This window comes from Scyliorhinus torazame, chromosome 1 (genome assembly GCF_047496885.1).
Source record: "Scyliorhinus torazame isolate Kashiwa2021f chromosome 1, sScyTor2.1, whole genome shotgun sequence".
NCBI lineage: Eukaryota > Metazoa > Chordata > Chondrichthyes > Carcharhiniformes > Scyliorhinidae > Scyliorhinus > Scyliorhinus torazame.
The window spans coordinates 287,699,968-287,725,020 of record NC_092707.1 but is presented as its reverse complement, the minus strand read 5'-3'; the positions used below and the strand labels follow the sequence as shown (position 1 = coordinate 287,725,020).

At 50.5% G+C, this 25,053-nt stretch overlaps 1 protein-coding gene across 6 annotated transcripts in view; it reads right to left on the bottom strand.

Moving 5' to 3' along the window:
• Positions 1-6,043: 6,043 nt before the first annotated feature.
• sertad2b (SERTA domain containing 2b) overlaps positions 6,044-25,053 on the bottom strand; it is a 132,794-nt gene continuing 113,784 nt past the window's right edge. For all 6 annotated transcript variants that reach the window (XM_072507077.1, XM_072507069.1, XM_072507093.1 and 3 more), the window contains one exon: positions 6,044-8,773. In XM_072507077.1, the coding sequence (XP_072363178.1) occupies positions 7,864-8,769 (906 nt within the window). In that variant the 5' untranslated portion in view covers positions 8,770-8,773 and the 3' untranslated portion in view covers positions 6,044-7,863. The remainder of the gene's footprint in view (positions 8,774-25,053) is intronic.

Sequence of the window (25,053 nt, the reverse complement as noted above, 5' to 3'; positions counted from 1 at the left end):
GGTGTCCAACTTTCTGGCCTTACGGGCCTTAACACTACGTCCAGATGATTCCCCAGGTGGTACATCAGAGGTGGAGGCGGCCTGCTGTGATACCCACCCTGCGACCTGGGTCCCCGTTGGCGACTGTTCCTGGATGGGCCCGGCTGCTGCTCGGGTGTACCAGGTGGTTTGGGTGCCGCCCTGTTCTGCCCACTAGATGCACCAGGGAGGAAAAGGGGGAGGAGGTGCTGCGGTGTTCAGCCCTCCCCTGCGGGAGTCACCGGCATGGGCCCCAACACCTCCTCCTCCCTCGTGGTGCCCAGCAGCCCGACAACTCCAGGGGATGGGGGTGCGAATGGAGCCATCCCCTGAGGTCCCCCCACCACCAGCCGCAGCCAGTCCTGGTGGACCACTCTGCCTTCGACCAGGCCATGGCACGCTCGTGGGCCATGGAGCCCAGGGAGTGGACCATCTCTGTCTGGAACTGCGCCTCATCACCCATTGACTGTGCCACCACCTTCTGGGTCTGTGTCACATCAGCCCAGTGACTGCGCCAGCTCCCTCTGGGACTGGGCTACCTCCCTCAGTGTCTGCGCCATGTCAGCCAGCGCCTGGACAATGCCACCGACGTTTCCAGCCATGGCCTGCTAGGTCACGCTCAGGAGTGCTGCAATTTCCAAGTGGCTCTAGCACATGGCTGCCTGTGAGGTGGCAATCCTGATTGGGCCTTAGCCAGCTCATGCACAGAATTCCCCAGGCCTCGGACATGCTGATCCATAGCCAGAACCGTCGCCCCCCCAATGCCTCCACCACAGATGCCATCCATGGATTGTTGGCACCACCTCCTGCTCCTGCTCACGGTTGGACTCCTCAACCAGCGCCTGCAGGTACTACAACCCCTCATGTAGTCCCTGGCACTGCGACTGCATCTCCACAATTGATGGGACTGTCCGTTCCAGAGCCCTAAACCAGTCTGGACGGCAGCTAGTCCCTGGGCTCGGTCTGCCCTCCGACCGTCCACCCCCCTCGGGTGTTCCTACACTCCATCTGCTGTACCCCGGTCAACTGTGTGGTGCGCAGCAGAGAGTGTCCCAGGAGCCTCTTCACTAACTGGGATGGTGGAGGGTGTTGGAGACAGCTGTGATGGAATATCACTGTCATCATCAGACCCGAACTCTGGGGTGTCCTGAGTCTCGGGCGGAGGGCTGGTATCCGAGCTGCTCTCCTCGTCAGTGCTCAGCTTGGGGCGGTGGGGGGGGGGGGGGGGGGGGGGAGACCCTGGCTGTGGCACTGACTGGGGACATAAGATGGACCCACCCCATCTCCAGCAAGTCCTGCAAAATCACAAGACAAGACACATGATTTGACCACGGGCCGGGGGAAGAGTGGAAGTGAGGGGATGGTTGAGGGCAAGGGTGGTGTGGGTGGTATGGGGATGGTGTTGGGGGAGTCGCAACTCAGCGGGGTCTCACTTCCTCACTCACGGGGCCGAACACCACCCCCGGTGATCTCCCTTTCCTCCGAACTCGTCCAGGGCCCTATGCTCTGCCATGGTCTGGCGGTCCCCTCTCCTGTCTTCTCCGCCTCCCGACGGTTGTGAGCGGCCTTCTCCTGGGGGCGGGGGGCAAATGGAAAACGGACAGTGCTAGGCAGATTAAAGCATGCAACCCAGGAGGGTGGGTAGCTGGTGGCTTCAGTGGCCAGCGCATCCGGCCGTGGCCGCCAGTTTCGGTACCGGCAAGTGGTGCAGGGGTGGGTGCCCTCCAGGTTGTGGGGAGGGGGGTATAGTTATGTGGTGTGTGGGATAGGGCTAGTGCCAGTGGCACAGTGCTAACTACTCACCCTGGCCGCCTTGAGGTCGTGCGCCTTTTTCTGGCACTGCTGGCCGGCCTGGACAGTGTTGCTGGTGGCACTGACTGCCTCTGCCACCCTGCGCCCCAGGCACAATGAATGGCGGTCGGCTCCTTCCCCGGGCCCAGGGTACAGGGGCGGCCTGCCCTCTCCTCCACCGTGTCCAAGAGGACTCCAGCTCGGCGTCCATAAAACGAGGTGGCCGCTCTCCTCGCTGCCATCGTGTTGGCTGGGATGGTGTGTGTGGGGAGTGAAGTGTGTATTTGCGGCTGCAGCTCGTCAGCCTCCTGAGTGTCAATCGCGAAACCTGCGAATCCAGCACCGTTTCTCATTGGAATCGGTTGTGTTCCACGTGGCGCCGGTACTAGCCCCTCAACAGTAGCTAAATCGGTCCAGGTGCGGGCCAGTTTTGCTGTCGTGGAATTCCACGAATCGTGTGCCAGCGTCAACACTTAGGACTGGAGAATCCAACCCCATAGGTTTAGGCCAAAGGTTGCAAATCTATGGAATTCACTACCCACGATTAGGGAAGAATGAAGACATGTCAGCAACACAGTTTGGGAAAGTGGCTTCATCGGAACAGATACGACAGAGGCAAAGAAACTGAGAGAATGGGATGGAGTCCTTACAGGATGTGGGGTGTGAAGAGCTGCAGTTGAGGTAGCTGTGGGAGTCAGTGGGTTTGTAATGGACATCAGTGGACAGTCTATCCCCAGACATCAAGATAGAAAGGTCAAGGAAGGGAAGGGAAGTGTTGGAGATGGACCATGTGAAGGTGGAAATTGGAAACAAAATAAAATGTTTCCATGTCCAGATGGGAGAATGAAGCGGCACCGAAACAAGGAATGTTCCACATAGCCCATAAAGAGACAGGCAAACTGCGACCCATGCGGATACCCATATTCTTTGGCTGGGTCTCACCTTTGGTTTCGAGAAAATGAGACATGTCAAAGGAGAAATTGTTCACTGAGAGGACATGTTCAGCCAGACGGAGGAGAGTGGTGGTGGATGGGGATTTTTTAGGCCTCTCCGAGGAAGAAGCGGAGAGCCCTCATACCATCCTGGTGGCGAAGGAGGTATAGAGGGATTGGACATCCATGGTGACGAGGGGACGGTTAGGGCCCGGGAACTGCAACTTCCTGATGTGATGTAGGGTATCAGAGGAATCACGAATGTAGGTTGGAAGGGACTGGGCAAGTGTATGGAGTTAAGAAAGGAAGGAAGGAGGTTGGTGGGGCAGGAACAGGCTGACTCGATGAGCCTACAGGGAAAGTTGTGGTTGTGGATTTTGGGCAGAGGTAGAAGCGGGCTGTCCAGGAGGTTGGGAGATTATGAGGTTGGAAGCTGTGGTGGGACGATCTCCATTGCAGATGAGGTCAGTGACAGTCCTGAAAACAATGGTTTGATACTCAGTGGTGGGGTCATGGTCCAAGGGGAGGTAAGAGGAGTTGCCGTTCAATCTTTGCGAGGTAGAGGTCAGTACGCCAGACAACAACAGCCCCACCCTTGTCGACTGGTTTGATGACAAAGTCAGGGTTGGACCTGAGAGAGCAGAGAGCAACCAGTTCAGAAGGTAACAGATTAGAGTGGGTGAGAGGAGCTGAGAAATTGAGACGGTCAATGTCACACCGACAGTTCTGAAATGAAAAGATCAAGAGGCGGTAAGCGGCCGGAGGGAGAAGTCCGGGTGGAGGGAGAATGCTGGAAGTGGGAAAAAGGATCTGTTGAACGGGGGAAGAACTCCTGCCTGAAGAAGTGAGCATAGAGATGAAGGCGGCGGAAGAAGAGTTCAGCATCGTGTCGAGCCTGAAATTAATTGAGGTGGGGCGTAAGGGTATGAGGCGGAGTCCTTTGCCGAGTACAGCACGTTCAGTCTCAGAGAGAGGAAAGGTCAGAGGGCATGGTGAATACCCGGGAAAGGCTGGATAAGAGCTTGCCTAAGTGCAGTGGTCTTAAATAAGAGCATTTGGGGAAAAGAGAGAGAACTTTTTGTTTTACAGTTTATTGTTGAATATAAAACTACAAAAGTCAGAACTGCTCAATTCCACTTACATTTGTCCAATTGCATTTCATTAATTACAGTTTTTAAGTATATGTGAATACAGTAACCTTGCTTTCAGATGTATATGTTTGAAATATTACATAGAAAAAGGCACAGCTCCAAGGTCTGTGGGAAATTACAGTGTTTCTGCTTTGACAGAAGCGAGAAGCACTACGGAATCTTGAGAGAAAGCCCAGTCTTTTCAATCATTTGAATGTGGCTTCCACACAGAATGTACATTCCGAAAGCTAAATACATTCCTACGATACATACATTCTGTACACATCAAAATCTATTTAGCAGTTTCTGTTAGCTACACAATAAAAATAAATATATTTACACAGAGAATAAATAAGGATTGGGCAAAACATCACTTCACAACCAACCATTTTAATCTGCTCTTTTCTTGTCATTTTTGTTATATTCCAGTAACCAATGGGAACTTGCTCTACAGGCCTTGGGTTTATACTGTATCTACCAGTTCTGTCCAAACACTGTACACTAGATAAAACAGCTTCTATATACATGCACAATTTCAAATGGCCACTTCTGAGTGCTTTGAAAAATCCCATGAAAAAATCAGTATTAAACCCAAAAGTTAAATTGGGATTCCAATCGCCCTAAAATCAGACATGATATAATCTGCACGGTGAGTTTATTGGGGCGGGGGTTGTTTGGATTCTGATCAATTCTAAATTAAATACTCATCAAATCAGACTAAAGACAAAGCCGAGACATTCCTGGAAGGTGACACCAGTATTGAAAATTGGGGATTCCTGATTGCAACTCATATGTGAAGCTTTGGATTTTGAGGGGATACAGGGTTCGTAAACATAAAGAAACCCAGCCAAGTAAAGCCAAACACGAGCTGTTCCTTCAACGCATTTAGAAAAGGTTCTTAATTTGCAACGTGGATACCTAAATATAGTCACAGTTACTGCAGAAAACCATTCCCATTGCAAAGACAAGAGCAGAATTTCAACAAATAACATGAAACAAACAATAATTTAAAATTTCTTAAATAAATTAAATTAAAGAGCAACTCCTAAATTAGCTGTATGCATTGCAACAATAATAGTTGTGATTTGCACACACCGCTATGGTACCATCAAAAATAACAAAATCTAGAATGCTATTATATAATTTGGCAGTCAGCGTGGCGTATTCCAATCATTTCAAAGCAATTTACAAGACAATTACCAAATATGTTTGTCTGTAGAAGCTGTAGAAAGCAATTACACTCAGTGTAAAAGTCATGCATAGAGATCAGCTTTTGCCTGAAACTTGATCATTTTTTTAAAAAAAGGAGTGGGGTGGTTCGGAGAGGGAAGAGGGGGGAAAAAGCCCTTCTCCCAAAAACCTGCCCAAAGAATAACTCAACAGAAACAGCCAGTTATACTGGAAATGCAAAGTGGTGTTAACATGGCTTCAGTCTCAGAGGCTTGAGAAAGGTTTATTCAATTGTAGTAAAAAGTACTTGTGCTTAATGACAGGTTCACAGTGAAGTGCAGATTCGCACAGAAAACACAATCAGCAACACCCAGGTACTGATATAGTGCACAGCTCTTTTTTTTTTTTAAATGGTTGGTTTGGAGAATAAGCAGGTGCTTTTCTCCGACCTCTCGAAATACATGAAAAATTTATATTTATTGCTGGTTCCTTGGACATTCTTATTTAAAAAACAGACCACTTCCAGCACAACGCACTAAAAAGCCTCTTGTGCATTGCTGCATTTTGCAGTCTGCGATAATGCCGCTGCAGTCAAGATGCTTTGGAATCCCCGTTTATATATCTATATATATTTATTTTTGAAAAGGCATACATTGTTCACACACAGTGTGATTTCAATAAGTAAGGAGATATTGGAAGTAAAAAGGACGCCAAAATTAAGTCACCTAAATTGAGCTGTAAGTGGAAAACCCATTTGGTCGGATCCAACTTTAAACCCCCCCCCCCCCCCCCCCCCCCCATCCTGCTTTCCAGGTAAGAAAACGTTTGACATAGCACCAAGTTGTTGTGTTTACATTTCCTGACAAAACATGAGACATGGATATTGTTCACTTCATTCACTTGCATAGCTTCCTGTGCCCTTCAGTTATAGAATTGTCACAATGATGTAGCTGGATGTGTTGCAGTGTGAGTAACGTAAGGCTGCTTCTACTTGAGTTCTACTTGAGTATAAATGGATTAAAAGTGGATGGGGAATATCACAATAGAGACCCAGACCCCCCTCCCATGGGAAATATTTTCCCCATGAACTGAAAGCCACCAACACTGTCAGATTAATTATGCCACGCCATTAATTTCAGAAAAATGGCATCCTGTCCTGAAATTTCATGTGATTTTCATGAAGTTACTACATTTATGCATGAATTGCCCATTAAACTTATAGAAAATCAAGTATTCTTTTAACATGATCATTGTTACAGCCTTGTAATGAACCTCTCTGGCCCAGGAAATGAACAATTCTAAGTGTGGACTGTCATTCCTTCGGGTTGCAAATTGTTTTATTAAGATTTTAAAAATTCCTTTTCAAACTTTTTTTTTCCAATTAAGGGGCAATTTAGCGTAATCAATCCACCTACCCTGCACATCTTTGGGTCGTGGGATGAGATCCACGCAGATACGGGGAGAATGTGCAAACTCTACACGGACAGTGACCGGGAGCCGGGATCGAATCCAGGCCTGCGGCGCCGTGAGGCAGCAGTGCTAACCACTGCGCCACCGTGCAGCCCTCTGAAAATGTCTAATTTTAAATTCAATATTTTCTTGATTCTCCTTTGTGTCCTTTTGCCTCTCTCTCGGTCTAATCTTTTGTTTCCCTTTCTAGATTTCTCTTTCTGTACCTAGTTTGACCTTGAATTCACCCCCCCCCCCTCATTCTTCCTGTTTATTTCCCAATCCTTAGATCTGATTGGATAAGGAAATGGATCGTTGGTCCAATGATTGACTGAGCTTCCTTTCTCTCCTCACCGCATCATTATCAGCTTTAGCTTTCGGATCAAAAATGTTTAAATCTATTCTGTATGAATAAGTCTACCTAACGGGTTAAAGGTTCCAGCAATATCTGAGCTCGTAGATCAACTACGGTAGTCTTGAACCAAAGGAGAAGGTATTGAAGCATAGTTCCACAGAACATGCTGTGAATGATCAAAGTGGATATATTGAGGATTCTGGTAAACATGATGGGAAAGGGACCACAATTATTCATAATAAGATCCATTAAAAAAAATACAGTTAGTCCATATCCTCCTTTCTTTAATTGAATGCATATGGTTTTAGATCCTGCTGTGGATCCCTGTTGCTTTAATATTCCCCTTATACTCCTTCTACATGAACATTCGGTTGATCCATTTGTATAAAAGTACAAGTTACTCTTGTTCATCTGAATTTAGCAGAGTATTGTGAGCGCACATCCTAGCAAAATAGCTATCTTGGTGTATAAAAAAGTATTTTAGAAAAGAATATGATTAATTGCTGATCCTGTACAAAAATACAAAGTAAACCCACAGTGCAGGTTTAAAAGCGCAATGGTCAATTAGTTTGGGATGAATGAAATGGACTGAACTAAAGACATCAGGAAAAATGTTGAGACTCCAGCTTACCATCAAAAGAACCAGAAAACCATATGTACACATTCCATCATATTTTTGACATAACCTTTGTGTTCAGTGTGTACATTACACAAAGGTTTAGAGTGAACACATCACACACTCTCTCCAAAGACAATCCCTGGCTACAACGAGTATTCATAGCTCTTTAAGTAAGAGAGTGATGATGAACAAAACATTTAAAATTCTACAAGAGGACAGACACAGATGGAAGATGTTTCCAACTCTATAGCAAACAATACCTGGCATAATTGCTATTTCATAGAGGCAAGCAAAAATGCATGCACAGAATTTGCAGTGACTCCATCATTTAAAAAAATAATAATTAATGAATGTTATCTGTAAATAATGTATAAAAATCTAGTCCTTTTTTTTGCTACATCAAGACCCAACAAGAACCTCCATTATATGGTCGAGTTCTGCAAGGTCCATTTTGAAAGGTTGACTTGGAGTCACTGATTGGTTACTGTAGGGAGATAAGGTTTTCAAAATGTCATCAGCTGTGACTGCAGTCATTTTTGAACTTGATCCAGTGGTGGATGTGCAAGGATCAAAGTCATACATTGAGGTATCGATGTCTGCAAATAAGATGTCATCGAGTGTCAGGTCTGTTAAAAAGCCTGTGGTGGTGATCTCAAAGTTGCCTGGTAACGTATCTGCAAACTTGGTCTCTGATGATCTGCCTTCTTGGAGCTCGTCAGGTTTTTCACTGCTGCCTTCATTCAATGCACTTTTACAGCTCTTTGAGTCAGCAGTGGTGGAAGATGGACACAGCTCCTCAATTTCATCCAGGGCTGAAGAGAAACTATCTTTCAGCGAATGGTTCTGTGATTTGCATACACTCAGTTCAATCGTCTGACAGCTGCTAAAGGTGTCATCCTCGAGCACAGAGGCTGGGGTCAGACAGGAGTCTGGAGATGTAGTGCTTGTTAAACTAGTCACTTGGATTGGAGGAACAGGAAGATGGTTGAAGGCAGGCTGGACCTCTCTGTAGTTATCATTGAGTGTGTCACTGGATTGAGACGGGGATATGAACATTGGTCTTAAGCTGCCTTCCCGCTTCAGTTCCTCTTGAATCCGCCTCAGCATATTGTTAATTAATACTGTCCTCTGTAAGCTGGGCTCCATTAACGGCTGCTGATTGTAAAGTTTCATGAGGGAAATGTTGAAGATAGTTTGACGCTGTAAGGTGTATGATACCTTAGAAGGACCATTCCCGCAGGACATTTTGCCTTCCACCCCATCTTCATGTTCACTAAACTTTCGTTTTGCTCCTTTCGCCAACATATATCTGAAAGAAAATAAAAAATAGCTGTTCAAACAGATTTGTTACAAAATATATTCAGAGAATATCAAGCTCTGAATAAATGCACACTGGAAAAATAAGACTTAAAAGAAAGAGTTAAGTGGGTAAACTCTTGCAAATCTGAAACAAAATGCTCCAATTTATTAAAAGTTAACTTATAACCGTTTTTATCTGGACCAAAGGTAAACTAACAAATGTCCAATTCCATACTGGAGGAAGGTACTGCTTTATACAGATCAGAGCTCCAAAACTCAAATCCAAGTCCAATCCCTGCTGGAATTAACCTCAGTGCCAGGAATTAATACATGGATGCAATTCAAATACGACCAGTCTAATACAGTAGTTACCAAACAACACAAATCAGAGGCTGAGCAATCACCGTACCCTTAAAAAACCATGTCGCAGCACAGAGAATATTATGGAGCATTTTCTAATTGAGCGTTTTTTTAAAAATACAGAATGTGAAAGTGTTCCAATTCACTATTACCCTCAAGGCGAGAGATTGTTAATTACAATCCCAAAAGATTCACAGTTGATTGCATGGAATAGTATCTATTTATGTAACTATAAAAAAAAAGACTAAGAGGTGTACACAGAGTTGGCAGGATTTCAATGAATTCTGACAGTTTCTCTGGGCAAAACTTATTCACTGAAGAAACAATATGGAAACCAATGTTCCACTGGTCACTTACACCCATCAATACTGATCTAAATTAGCTGTACCTAGCTGGTTATTTATACCCATTAATAATGATCTAAACTAGGTGCACCTAGCTGGTTACTCACACCCATCAAATACTGATCTAAATTAGCTGGTTACCTACACCCATCAATACTGATCTAAACTAGCTCTACCAAAGCACAACATCCTCTTGCAAAACGCATTTCATTATCAATCATTGGAGTAGACTGAAACTGTATTTGCATAGCACTCATATCATATTGTCACATTGCTCCAAAACACTTCACTTCTAATTAATGATTTATATTTATTGAACTATATAATCAGATTGCTAATAACCGGTGTATTTTTAGGGCCAATAAGTAATTGTTTGTTCAGAACTCGCATTTGAATTTTTTTTTTTTTTTAAATCACTGCTGCTGAACATTAACTTTCTAAAAATGTGGTGCAGCACGGTGGCGCAGTGGTTAGCACTGCTGCCTCACGGCGCTGAGATCCCAGGTTCGATCCCGGCCCTGGGTCACTGTCCGTGTGGAGTTTGCACATTCGCCCCGAGTTTGCATGGGTTTCGTCCCCACAACCCTAAGGTGTGCGGGGTAGGTGGATTGGCCACGCTAAATTACCCCTTAATTGGAAAAAAATTAATTGGGTATTCTAAATATTTTTTAAACTTTCTAAAAATGTCCTGATATCGTTGGGAAAAATGTTGGTGAATGGGTAATTTTACACAGAATGCTGCTGTGTTATTGACATCCCACTAACCACTAGATAGAAAAGGAATTCCCACATAATTAATGATGGATTTTATTTTAATGCCATTATTAGTAAATTTCACAATGTTGTCACGTATTGCATTTGCATTTGATATTCAAAAAGTGATACGAGCAAGAAAATACATGAATGAGCCGGAAACCTGACATGTACGGGAGGAATCCAATGTACAAAGCTCTGTATCATATCGATTTACCATGTTCATGTCTTGCAATGTATCGGGGCCGCGTCATCTACACGCGACAGGCCTTGTCGCCCGCGTAAAAGCGGCGCCGCATAGATGACGCAGCCGGCGCCGCATAACGGACGTCATCCGCGCATGCGTGGTTGCCGTCCTCTCTAAGTCCGCCCCGCAAGAAGATGGGGGACGGATCTTGCGGGGCCGCGGAAGGAAGGAGGTCCTCCTTCAGAGAGGACGGCCCGACGATCGGTGGGCACCGATCGCGGGCCACCCCACATTCCAGGTGAAGCCCGGTGCAGGATCCCCCCTCGCCCCCCCACAGGCCGCCCCCCCAGCGTTCACGCACCGCCCACGACTGCAGCGACCAGGTGTGGACGGCGCCGGGGGGGAACCCGCCGTTTTGGCCTGGCCGCTCGGCCCATCCGGGCCTCAGAATAGCGGGGGTGCCAGAGAATCGCCATTTTCGGTGTCTCCGGCGATTCTCCGGCCCGCGAAACTCGACCGGGCCGTTCCCGCCGCTTGGGAGAATCGCGGGAGGGCGTCGGACTGGCGTCCCCGGAAATTATGGCGGCCCAGGCGATTCTCCCAACCGGCGTGAGAGTGGAGAATCGCGCCCCATGTTTTCGAGACAATGAAACTAGTGCTAGAATGACCAAAGAAACATTCCTAATCTCCCTTAAATATATCCCAACACCTAGGCATCATGTTGTTTCCCTAAATGAAGCCAGCTTGTATTAAATAATAATATTCATAGAAATCGCACAGGATGAATGCACTTTTTTGCGATGTTCATGTACATGCACACTGACAAAGGAACATTTCACTTCACTCTAGGCCTTCATTCTAAAATGTGAAGCTTGTAGAAAGAGTCACTGCAGAACATTTTGCAAAAGGAGAGTTGTGTAAGCATGGATGGCTCACAGTGTTCCCAGAGAATGTGTGCTGGCATGAATTGGAGCAAATGGATTGGCAGCGCTTGGGATACACATAACCTAGCACCAAATGACAGTTTTATCACTGCCTGAAACATGAGGGCCAGGAGACCGAATAGAGAAGAAAGATATTCTTCCAGAAATACAGCGGCTCTATTAGCCAATGCAGGTCAAGTAGAGTGCAATGGGAAACTGCCTTGAATTTCAAAGACCAAAACTAGTCAGAAACAAGGTTTTGAACCTGGAAATACTCAAAAGGTTTCACCCACATTACAGATGTTTTGCTTCACAAACAACATCAAATTGGTACCAGAATTTAGAAATTAAAATTCCCGCGGGATACTCGAGTGAGGGATGGATGAGAAAAGTCCTGATATTCAAAAAAGGTGCAATGTCCCTTTTGCCTGCACAGGATAGGTCCCTGTGTGTGAAAAAATGAGTCCTCCAGCAAGTGTAAGTGAGCCACATTGTGAGCCCAACTGTCAATCTTACATCGGTTGTTAGTGTAACTTTTAGCACACTCGGGATTGTTCAGTAAATGCTGCCCAACCACAGACTTGTACAGCTGCTATTTTGGAGGAGGAGAAGGCGCCGCTAGAAGGGATCAAGGCAAAGTGGGAGGAAGAGTTGGGAGAAGGTATGGAGGAGGGGTTCTGGTGTGAGGTGCACCGGAGGGTGAACGCCTCTACCTCGTGTGAGGGGTTGGGGCTGATACATCTGAAGGTGGTGTATAGAGCGCACCTTACAAGGGCGAGGATGAGCCTGCTCTTTGAGGGGGTAGAAGATGCGTGTGAATTGCAGAGGGGGGCCCCGCAAACCATGTTCATATGTTTTGGACCTGTCCAAAGCTGGAAGAGTACTATAATAATAATAATCACTTATTGTCACAAGTAGGCTTCAATGAAGTTACTGTGAAAACCCCTAATCGCCACATTCCGGCACCTGTTCGGGGAGGCTGGTACGGGAATTGAACCCGCGCTGCTGGCTGTGTTCTGCATTACAAGCCAGCTCTTTAGCTCACTGTGCTAAACCAGCCCCTTACTGGAAGGAGGCTTTTAGGGTAATCTCTAAAATGGTGCACGTGAAACTGGACCCGGGCCCTCGGGAGGCCATATTCGGGGTGTCAGACCAGCCTGGGTTGGAAATGGGCACAGAGGCAGATGTTTATAGACTTCGCCTCGTTGATTACCCGAAGGCGGATCCTGTTAGGGTGGAGATCAACCTCTCCAACCTGTGCCCTGGTGTGGTGGGGAGACCTGCTGGAACTCTTGACACTTAAAAAGGTCAAATTTGAACTGAGGGGAAGGATGGAGCGTTATTCATTATGCACTTTCGGGAATTGGATCGCATCGAACATTGGGAGGGGGGGGGGGGGGGCGGCTGGGAAGGTTTGGTGGGGTGGGGGGGGGGGGGGGAAAGAGGGACTGTATGTGTTAATAGTGACTATGGGTGATTCCTGATTCCTTTTTGTCATTTGTCAGGTCCAGGGTTTGGTGGGAGGATGGGATTGTTGTTATTGATATGGGGATTGACATTACGTTCGTTCTGATTATTGTTTATGGCGTGTAAATTTGGTAGAAAAAAAAAAGAATTGTATAGCTGCACCTCCCATGACTGGTGGTTCACAAATTAAAAAAAAAATAATTAAAGTACCCAAATATTTTTTTCCAATCAAGTGGCAATTTTAGAGTGGCCAATCCACCTAACCTGCACATCTTTGGGTTGTGGGGGTGAAACCCACGCAGACCAGGGAGAATGTGCAAACCCCACACAGACAGTGACCCGGGGCCGGGATCGAACCCGGGTCCTCAGCGCCGTAGACGGCAGTGCTAACCACTGGGCCACTGTGCCACCCTAGGTGGTTCATATCAAATGGCATGTCTCTTTGGCTGTTCACAGTAGGTGGAGTATGGATGGTACCCAACCAGTGGTGCTTGCAAAATGCAGAGCATGATATCTAGCGTTAAATGCCATTCGGTGATTGAACAGTCATGGGAACTCCATCACCTGCAATAATAAATTCTGCCCGAGCCAGTGACGCACACATCCATGAATAAAAACAAATTCATTATGGAAATTGTTTTTTTTATTCACTTATTGGATGAGTGTGTCTCTGGCTAGGCCAGCATTTATTGCCCATCCCCAATTGCCCAAAGTGGTGGTGAACTGCCTCCTTGAACCGCTGCAGTCCAGGTGGTACACCCACAGTGCTGTTAGGGAGGGCCTTCCAGGATTTTGACCCAGTGACATTGAATGAACGGCCGATATATTTCTAAGTCAGGATGGTGAGTGATTTGGGAGGGGAACTAGCAAGTGGTGGGGTTCCCAGGCTTTTGTTGCCCTTGTCCTTCTAGATAGTAACGGCTGTGTGTTTGGAAACTATTGTTGTAAAAACCCATCTGGTTGCAGGGGTGCCCGCTGTCGCCGCTGGCCATAGAGCCGTTGGCGATGGCTCTCAGGGGGTCGGCAGAGTGGCAGGGGATAATGAGGGGACAGAGGGAGAATCGAGTGTCGCTCTATGCCGATGACCTCTTGCTGCATGTTTCGGATCCTTGAGATTACGGAAAGGATTATGGGCCTGTTGGGGATGTTTGGAGGGTTCTCGGGATACAAGCTGAATGTAGGGAAAAGCGAGGTATTCCCGGTGAATGGGCTGGCACAGCGGGCTAATTTAGGGGGGGATGCCATTTACGGTAGCGAGGGATAGGTTTAGGTACTTGGGGATTCAGGTAGCAAGGGAATGGACGGGGCTCCATAAGTGGAACTTAACGAAGCTGGTGAAGGAGGCCAGGGAGGATCTTAAGAGCTGGGATACACTGCACTTAACACTGGCGGGGAGGGTCCAAGTGGTGAAAATGAATATTCCGCCAAGGTTCTTGTTTTTCTTTCAGGCTCTCCCGATCTTTATATCAAAGGCCTTTTTCGGAAAGTGGACACAATCATCTCTGACTTTGCATGGGCGGGAAAGGTGCCGAGAGTGCTACAGAGGCAGAGGCAGCAGGGGGGTGGGTTGGCGTGGCCAAACTTGCTTCATTATTATTGGGCGGCGAATGTGGACAAGGTGCGGCGGTGGTGGGAAGAAGGGGTAGACTGGGTTAGGATGTAGGAGGAATCTTGTAAGGGGTGTAGTTTGAGGGCTATGGTGACGGCAGCATTGCCAATGGCTCCGAGTAGGTATTCAGGGAGCCCAGTGGTGCAGTCCATGGTGAAGATATGAAATCAGCTGAGGAGGCATTTTAGGGTGGAAGGGATGTCGGTGCTAACGCCGCTGTGCGAGAATCATGTGTTTGAGCCGGTGGGGATTGATAGTGTATACAGGAGGTGGAGGGAAGTGGGGCTGGTCAAGGTGAGGGATCTGTATATGGAGGAAGGGCTTGCCAGTCTGGAGGAGCTAAGGGAGAGGGTAGAGCTGCCGAGGGGTAGTGAGTTCAGGTATCTGCAGGTTAGGGACTTTGCACGAAAGGTCTGGAAGGGGTTCCCTAGATTGCCGGGATACACCCTGCTGGAGCGACTGCTGCTTTCGGATGTGGAAGGGGAGGGAAGAATTGGGGATATATATAAGTGGCTAGGTGAGCAGGGAGGTGAGCAGGTGGTGGAGATCAAGGAGAAATGGGAAGGGGAATTGGGAATGGAGATCAATTGGGGAGTATGGAGTGAGGCACTGCGAAGTGTAAACGGGACCTCTGCTTGTGCAAGGATGAGCCTGATACAGTTTAAGGTGGTGCACAGGGTGCATTTGACTCGGTCGAGAATGAGTGGGTTCTTTCAGGGGGTAGCAGATGAGTAGGAGAGGTGTGGGCAGGGCCAGCGAATCATGCGCACATGTTTTGGGGTTGTGAAAAATTGGGAAGATTCTGGGTGGGAGTATTCGTGGTCTCAGCCAGGATAGTGGAGGAGGGAGTGGACCCGGACCCTTTGGTGGCGATATTTGGGGTTTCAGAGAAGCCGGAGCTCATCAGAGAGGAGGAAGACCGATGTCTTGGCCTTCGCCTCTGATTGCATGGCGACGAATTTTGCTGGAGTGGCGGTCAGCATCGCCACCTGGGGAAGCAGCATGGTTGGGTGACCTGTACCACTTCCTGCGGTTAGAGAAGATAAAGTTTGAATTAAGGGGCACAACAGGGGAGTTTGAGAAAAGGTGGGGGATGTTTGTGACCGTGTTTGAGGAGCTGTTCGTCGCAGGGGGGTGGGGGGGGGGGGGGGGGGGGGGGGGGGAGGGTGAAAAAGGAGAAAAATCTGTACAAACTGTATAGTTGATTGTTGGGAAGAATGTTTCCCGGGGTGTTTATTTGCTGTAACCTACTTTGATACAAGTTTGAACAAAATGAGTTTTTAAAAAAACCATCTGGTTCACTAATGAACTTCAGGGAAGTAAATCTGCTGTCCTTACCCAATCTGGTCTACATGTGCCTCCAGACCCATACCAATGTGGTTGACTCCAAGTGCCCAGTGCCCCTCTGCAATAGCCTAGCAAACCATTCAGCTGTATCAAATCGCTACAGAGTCAAATTATTCAGATGTCACCAAATGTGTGCCTTACTAAATCTGCTGGTGAGAAAACAGCACAAATTCGCTCTGTGATTTAACAACAATAGTTAGACAGCCAATGATCCTCATTGTTTCACTGTGTTTATGTGAATTCAAATACTCCATAGATTTACAAATCCTCAGATTCCTGTGGGTGCATCAATAAATCCTGTAGTCAAGGCGCAGGTGGCCTTGGTCAAAGTTGTGCAGGAGACAGATTAGGCCCTGCCTCATCATCCCAAATCACCTGCTCATGTTCATCAGCACCAGGAGTCTCAATTTGTGCATTTCAAAATAACTTTCCAGCATCACTGTTAACTTGAATTGATATTTCACTGTTCAATTTGCAGGTTACATTTTAAATAGTTAAAGAAAGATGGATTCCATAACTGTCTCCTCCAATTGGTTTTCTATTAAACACACATTTTGACGTGTGGCAGGGATGAGGAATCGTTCAGATCACTCAGGACAATTTACAGTAATCGCTATATCGAGAAGAATTATTCCACTTTTCCTAATAGAGCAGAAAGTCCCAACAGGAAGTGTAACATTTGGGGAAACTTATGAAAGCTGGATCACACTCCATCGAGAAATCTGGGGCGTCAGAGAGGGTCGGAGAATGGCCGTTGGCCGCCGTGAATCCCGCCCCCGCCGGTTGCCGAAGTCTCCTAAGGGAGAAAAGTCGGCGGGGCGTTAATGGCGCCGCTGCCACGGAGAATGTCACGGGTCTGCGCAAGGCAGCCGATTTTCGGCCTGCCGATATTCTCCCTTCCGGATGGGCCGAAGTCCCGTCGACGTGATGACCGTTCACGTCGACGTGAATCAAACCTCCTTTTCATCGGCGTGACCCGGTGCTCCAGGCTCACGCCGACCAGCGTGGAGGTGAGTGACGGCCTGGGGGGTTGGCTCTGGGCAGGAAATGGCGTGGCCGCAGTCTGATTGCGTGAGGAGAGGTGTGTCTCGGGTTGTGTGTGTGTGTGTGCGGCGGGGGGGGGGGGGGGGGGGGGGGGGGGGGGGGGGTGGTGGTTAGAGTAGGCTGGGCTCCGGGGGAGTGCCGGGAGGGGGTCCGTGCTGGGGTGGAGGTGGGGGGGGGGGGGGGTCCGTGCCGGGGTGGAGGTTGGGGGGTCCGTGCTGGGGTGGAGGTTGGGGGGGGGTCCGTGCCGTGCCGGGGTGGAGGTTGGGGGGGGGGGGTCCGTGCCGTGCCGGGGTGGAGGTTGGGGGTTTTGGGGGGGGGGGGGGGGTCCGTGCTGGGGTGGAGGTTGGCGGGGGGGGGGTCCGTGCCGGGGTGGAGGTTGGGGGGGGTCTGTGCTGGGGTGGAGGTTGCGGGGGGGGGGGGGTCCGTGCCGAGGAGGGGGATGGGAGGGCAAGTGAGTTGGCCCACCTGGCCAGGTGCCAGCCTCCAACAGTTGGACCCATGCGGTCCATGCCACCTGGCTGGGGGGAGGAGGGGATATGGGCAATGATGACATGTCGTCGTTCCCCTCCCCCCCACCAGGCCGTCATGTTTTCAGATCATCCAGCGATGTTGGCCGCCGGGGTGGCAGCCGCTCATGTCTATGTTGCCCTGGATGAGGAGGAGGAGGAGGAGGAGGAGGAGCGTGCCAGAGAGGCAACGCAGGCTGCCGCAGAGGGGCAGGCGGCAGCCGCCCAGGCTGGAGGGACACCTGACCGACAGGACGAGGAGGGGGAGGAGGACGTCGCGGCCCCACGGCAATGGAGGCACCCGAGGGCGCCCCGTGTGTACCGGCCCCGGCAGTCATACCAGGACCTGATGGACCGGGAGTGCAGGAGGAGACTCCGGATGAGCCGGGAAACCGTGGCACACATATGCCACCTGCTGGCACACCTGTCACCGTGTGGCACTGGCGGGACACCCTCTCCCCGTGTCCGTCAAGGTTACGGTGGCCCTGAACTTTTATGCAACGGGGTCATTCCAGGCACCGAGTGGGGACCTGTCCGGCATATCGCAGACATCGGTGCACAGGTGCATCCGGGCAGTGACAGATGTCCTATATGCCATGGCGCACCGCTACATCCGCTTCCCCGTGGACCGGGCCAGCCAAGATGCCCGGGCCGTGGGCTTCTCTGCCGTTGCCGGGTTCCCCATGGTCCTGGGCGCGATCGATGGGATGCACGTCGCCGTGCGGCCACCTGCAGATAACAGGGCCGTGTTCACTAATAGGAAGGGGCCCTATTCGATGAACGTACAGGTGGTCTGCGACCACTGCATGATGATCCTGCACGTCTGCGCCCGTCACCCAGGCAGTGTACACGACTCATTCGTGTTGTCGCCATCATCCATCCCCGGCATGTACGAGGGACGCCATCCCCGGCTGAGGGGCTGGTTGCTGGGCGACAGTGGCTACCCATTGCGATCGTGGCTGATGACGCCTATACGGAGGCCACGCAATGAGGCGGAGAACAGCTACAATGATGCCCATGTAGCGACAAGGGGAGTGATCGAGAGGTGCTTTGGTGTGCTGAAGATGCGTTTCAGGTGCCTGGACCTCTCTGGGGGCGCCCTCCAGTATCGGTCAGATAGGGTCGGCCGCATCATTGTGGTGTGCTGCGTCCTGCACAACATAGCCCAGCAGAGGGGCGATGTGCCGCAGGCAGAGGAGGGCGGAGTGGAGGAGCAGCAGGAAGAGGCCCAGTCATCCCCAGATGAGGGGGATGGGGGCAATGGTCAGAGCAGACGGGGTAGACACAGGCGGGTGGCTGTACACCGTTACCGACTGGCCCAGCGGGCACGGGACAGACTGATAGACGCCCGCTTCACTGACTAGATGGGCGTGGGAATCGGGTAGTATGGCCACAGACCGCACACCATGGCAACAGCCGACCACCCACACCCCCCACCCACCCAGCACCCTCACCCCCCTCCCCAAACCCCCCCCCCCCCCCCCACTGCCGATCCACCTGCGGCACAACGGGCCGGGCTCACACAGTTGTGGGTGGACGCGTGTCTATCGCAGGCCATGGAGGATGATGACCACCCGCCCTGCGATGAGCTCCTGGCTCTACATCGTTGGACTATGTCTGACCCATGGCCACAGTACCACCATCCACCCGGACCATCCCTGCATGCGGCTGTGACACTGCAGCGCACGGTCCCGTCCACTGCCCTGGGGATGTTGATGGCGGCCCAGGGGGAAGGGGGCAGACTCACCTGGGGCTGAGGGAAGACCACCCCTCACACACACACTTGCGCTCAACGTACATGACACCCCCGCACACTTTGGACAGAGCACAAAGGCAGCTTCGGTAGGTGTAACATTGACTTTAATAACCAAAGGAGTTCATGCACGTGCCCTAGCCCCTAAAACTCATCTGTGCCCTGCACCCGTGCCAACTTACTCAGTGTCTAATTGTTTGGCCTTACGGGCCCTTTGACTACGTCTACGTGGTTCCCCAGACGGTACAGCAGAACTGGAGGTGGACTCCTGTGATTCCTGCCCTCTGACACTGGATCCCTTTGGCGGCCGTTTCCTGGGGCGTCCTGGCCTAGATGGGCCAGGCTGCGGCCCGGGCGACTGGGACGGTGAGCTGCCAGCCTGTCCTGCCCGTTGCCCACCCGATGCACCTGGGACGGAGGGGGGGGGGGGGGGGGGGGGGAGTCCGAGGTGTTGCGGTGTACCGGGACCTCCCCTACAGAGGAGGGAGCCGGGACGGACCACACCACCTCCTCCTCCCTCGGGGTGCCCGATGGCCCCCAGGCCTCTACATGGGTGGGGAATGCGAACGGACTGGCCATCCGACGCCCCCCCCGACATCTGGCGCTGCCAGTCCTGGAGGCCCGTGCTGGTATCGACAGGGGTCTGCAGGTTTGCAGCCATGGAGCCCAGGGGGTTGGCAAACCCTGTCTGTGACAGTGCGACGCCGGCTCGCACATGGCCACTGGCGCCGATGCCCTCAGCGATGGCCTGCAGAGACTGGGCCATGGCCTGCTGAGACTGGGCCATGGCCTGCAGAGACTGGGCTATGGCGTTGAGCGCCTCTGCCATCTGGCGCTGGCACTGGCTCATGGCCTCCTGTGAGAGGGCAGCCATTTCCTGGGCCACAGACGCCGCCTGCACGGAAGGCCCCAGGCCTCGCAAACCGTTCCCCATGTCTGACACCGTCGCACCCATTGCCTCCACCGCGGACGCCACCCGTGCGGTGTCAGCCGGGGTGGCACGCATGACCGGCACCACTCCCAGCTCCTGGACGCGGGTGGACTCCTCCACCTGTGACCGCAGCCGCCGCAAGCCGCCCGTCACCCTCTTCGCTCGTCTCCGGGTCGGTGGTTGCATCGGATCTATGTGTGGGTGTGGTAACTGCAGGAACCCGGGATCCATCTGGGCGGCAGATGTTCGCTTGGACTGGGCTGCCCTCCGACAGCCCCGTCCCTCTGCTGCTCCTACCTCCACCTGCTGTACCGGGACGGCTGTGTTGTGCGCACCAGTGAGTGTACCAGACGCCTCATCACTAAAGTGCCCAACCGTGGTGAGTGTTTCTGCGATGGTGGAGGGTGTTGGTGACAGCAGTGGCGTTGTGTCGTGCTCTTCGTCCCACTCTGAGTCCATGGCACTTTGGGGTGGGGGTTCGTCTCCACCCATCCACTCAGAGTCACTGTCCGGTATTTCGTCTCCCTGGGTAGCGCTGTCCCGGGTAGGGGTGTCCTGGGTAGTGCTGTCCCGGGTAGTGGTGTCCTGGCTCGGATGTGACGGGGGCCTGTGGCTGCCCCCCTCGTCGCTGGGTGGTCGCTCCCGCACGTGACGGGGGTGTCGTCTCCCTGTTGCTCCAGGTCTCTCCGTCTCCTGTGGTGTGCGAGGGGCATCCTGCGGGCATCGCATGCTGGAGGGTGCGGGTCTCTCCGTCTCCCGTGGTCTCCGAGGGGCATCCTGTGGGCGTCACATGCTGGAGGGTGCGGGTCTCTCCGTCTCCTGTGGTCTCCGAGGGGCATCCTGCGGGCGTCGCATGCTGGAGGGTGCGGGTCTCTCCGTCTCCTGTGGTCTCCGAGGGGCATCCTGCGGGCGTCGCATGCTGGAGGTTGCGGTCTCTCCGTCTCCTGTGGTCTCAGAGGGGCATCCTGCGGGCGGTCTGCATCTGCGGGGATGGGTGCCTGGACGTTTGGTCCTGCGATACACAATGAAGCATGCATGGTTAGACATCAGGCAGTGATCAGGTGATACGGGGGAGGGGGATATAGGGGAGGGGGGATATGGGGACGGGCTGTCGGTGGCTCACTCGCTAGTACGCCCCCGACCTCTGCATCAGCAACCTCCCGGTCCTCAGGTCCGCCAGCCAGTTCCAGGGCCCTTTCCTCGTGTACGGTCAGTGGCCTCTCATCAGCGGGCCCTCCTCCAGTCCTCACATGCTCCCTATTGTTGTGCGCGCGCTTCTCCTGTGGGGGGGGGGGGGTGGGGGGGCAGGGGTAAAAGGCAACAGTGTTAGGCAGGTATATGAATGCACGCCATCGGTTGCGCGTGCATTGCAGAGGTTAAGGTTAGGGCTGGATTCACTTGGGGATATGGGGGAGGGGGGGATATGGGGGAGGGGGGATATGGGGGAGGGGGGGGATATGGGGGAGGGGGGGATATGGGGGAGGGGGGGGATATGGGGGAGGGGGGGATATGGGGGAGGGGGGGGATATGGGGGAGGGGGGGATATGGGGGAGGGGGGGATATGGGGGAGGGGGGATATGGGGGAGGGGGGATATGGGGGAGGGGGGATATGGGGGAGGGGGGATATGGGGGAGGGGGGATATGGGAGAGGGGGGGATATGGGAGGGGGATATGGGGGAGGGGGGGATATGGGGGAGGGGGGATATGGGGGAGGGGGGATATGGGGGAGGGGGGATATGGGGGAGGGGGGATATGGGGGAGGGGGATATGGGGGAGGGGGATATGGGGGAGGGGGATATGGGGGAGGGGGGGATATGGGGGAGGCTCACCCTGCCTGCTCTGACGAGGTCGTTCACCTTCTTGTGGCACTGGGTGCCTGTCCGTGGTGTCAGGGCCACAGCGGTGACGGCCTCTGCCACTTCCCTCCACAGACGCCGGCTGTGGCGTGGGGCAACTCTGCGGCCGTGCCCGGGATACAGGGCATCCCTCCTCTGCTCCACCGCGTCCAGGAGCGCCTCCACATCGCGTGACTCGAACCTCGGGGCTGAGCGACGGCCAGCCATCCAGTCGGGTGTTGCGGTCAGGTGTTCCGGTCGGGTGGGGGGGGAGCAGCGCGGCCTTATGAACCGTCACGCCGTGCAGCGCATATGACGCTGCACGGCGTGAACCACTGCGCAAGTGCGGATCCCGTATCGTCGCTGCTAGCCCATTTCGGGCCGGAGACTATCGACCCATTTTTCCGACGTGACGCAAGTCGGATTTGCGCCGTTTTTTGCGCCGATCGGCGGACTTTCCGCCGATAACGGAGAATTTCGCCCCTTAATTTGGAGCTGTCAGCTTTTTGAAATGGGGAGCCAAGACAGCGCTGATCAGATTAACGATTGCTGGGATCTGAAAAGCAAAACGACTGACTGAATGGAGCGAGGGTGGAACGAGTGATAGTCACACGGAGTAAAAGTCTCCCCGGAATAAAATTGAAAGATTATATCCCAAATCTCTTCTTGGAAAGGGTGTAAATTTAGAATTATGTAACCAATGTTTTCAGCAGAGGAGAACTGTCTATCTTAATGTTCATCTGGTATATTCCGCGCCCCCAGTGTGACATTGGTGTTTCTGTGGGCTTGGGAATGCTCTGCACACTGTGCCCAGAATCAGCTCTTTTTAAACAATTCCTCGCATCAAAAAATATTTACTTTGCTAAAACGCACCAGTACAGACCAATGGAACTAATCGGTCGTCCAGTATAGTGTTTTCTCAACACATTTTTAGTGATTTCAAATTAGGTCATTCACAGGTGGAGAGACTGAACAGTCAGTCAGATTAAAAATATTATTTTTTGGTGATTAAAACCCATTTTAAATTGCATTCATCACATGGCACTCAAATACATCAAGAAATAATTTTTCAGGAAATTAGCAAAAAGGAAACCATTCTGGTCTATTCCACTGGCTCATTTTGGAACTTATTTTGATTATGCAAATTAATGTGAGCAGAAATATGCTTGGTAATCTAACCTGCATAATTTCCAGGTAATAATTTCACTGGTAACCTAATCCACATAATTTCAAAGGCATTTGTGCAAATTTCCCAATTGTACTCAAGATGGAGACTTTACCGTCACAATGTTTAAAAGAAAGTAGTTGTCTCAGGCAATAAGCCAGGCTGTTCTCACTTCCATCCCTGGGGTCAACATAATAACCTGGATCAATGGTCAGCAAGGATGTGTGGATACATCCCAGCGAGCTTGCAGAAAGCTGTCTAGAGTAGCCTAATGATTTCTGTGGCGTGGATTTCCCCTTTCCTGACGACAGTTTGAATCTGCTGTAAAGTCAAGGGGATCTCCAGGACAGCCATGGGGTCATCATCATCAGGGCTGGTTTAGCACAGTGGGCGAAGGCAGGTGGCTTGTGATACAGAACAAGACCAGCAGCGCGGGTTCAATTCCCGTTCCAGCCTCCCCGAACAGGTGCCGGAATGTGGCAACTAGGGGCTTTTCACAGTAACTTCATTGAAGCCTACTTGTGACAATAAATGATTATTATTATTACAGCCAATCACATTGGAGTATTCTCATAGACAGCAAATCAGGAAGTACTGAATCCTTTCACTTTTAATTAAATTTAAAGACCGCAAAATAAATTATAGGGGTATACACATGGCATTAAGTTAGAAGCTGAAATATTATAGACCAAACAAAAATTGAAAAAATTAAATGCAAACTTTTATCAGAATGGAGAAATTTGACATTCCACAAACCCAAGTGTCCTGGGGCCAATATTTATCCCTCTATCAACACCACACAAATAGATTATCTGATCATTATCACAATATTGATTGTGGGACCTTGCTGTGCACAAATGTGCGATCACGTTTCCTACATTACAACAGTGGCTACATTCCAAAAGGGAGTCTTTGGTTGTAAAATGCTGAGGCATACCGTTGTGAAAAGTGCAATATAATTGCAAGTTATTTTTAAAACAAAATCCTAGTCACAACAAAGTGCAACTTAGCAGGCCCAAGAATTTAAAAGGACAAGTTCCCATCAGATCACTGATTTCTAACTGATGGAAGTCTGTGATGACTTAAACATTGCATCCTAGAGTTAAGGGTAGAATCACAGACTGCAACTTTGGATTTCTATGTTTATCTGAACATGTACAGGCTCCAGAAGTTGCTGTCAGTTCAGTGGACTAATAACCGATGCTGAGAGTTTTGCTGTCATGACTACCACAAAATTTGGGCCACTAATAAGCCTATTGGTGTTTATCTCTATGTAGCATGAACAAACTGGAGTGGGAGACAGACATGTCAGTGACCATTCCTGGTGCAAGACAGAAGTGTGATAATGGCACTTTTAAACAGACAGATGAAGTGAGTCAGAACACTGAATTTTAAGTTGGTAGATTATTAGTAGATCATACAGTAATGCCGAAATTCTGGTGCAAACATCAATTAAAACCTCTTTCTTCATTCAATAATTATTCATATCAGGTATATAGGATAAAATAAAAATTCAACCAAAACCTTCCATGTGTGATCATGCTACAATGTAACAATAATAATCTTTATCAGTGTCACAAGTAGGCTTACATTAATACTTGTTGACTGTTTCGATCCCAACAGCGTCGCCAATACGGTTGCTAATATTAATGATGTTGGTGAAGCACAAGCCTTCCCTTATATCGATCAAATGACCACACAACCAGTTAGTTAGTTCAAAAGATGGTTTATTTACATACACAAGAGTTACCTCGACATGCAAACACAATATCTTCTACGAGTTAAACTACACCTATCAGCTACAAAACCTATACTTAACTTCAGAGCGACCGGCACTGTGCAAATGGATAAGGCCTTTATCTGGATTTCACTTGGCTGGTTCGAAGAAAGTGGCTCTGTCTCTGCTGGGCTCATCCGTCAGGTAGCGATCATTGGTCTTGAACTTGGCTGGCTGTTCCTGCTGCAATTGGGTGGCACAGGCCGGATCCAAAAAAGAGACAGAACACATGGCTATGCTCTCTTTTATCCCTCTGGGATTTTGCACGCTTTGGGGCGGTCCTTAACCT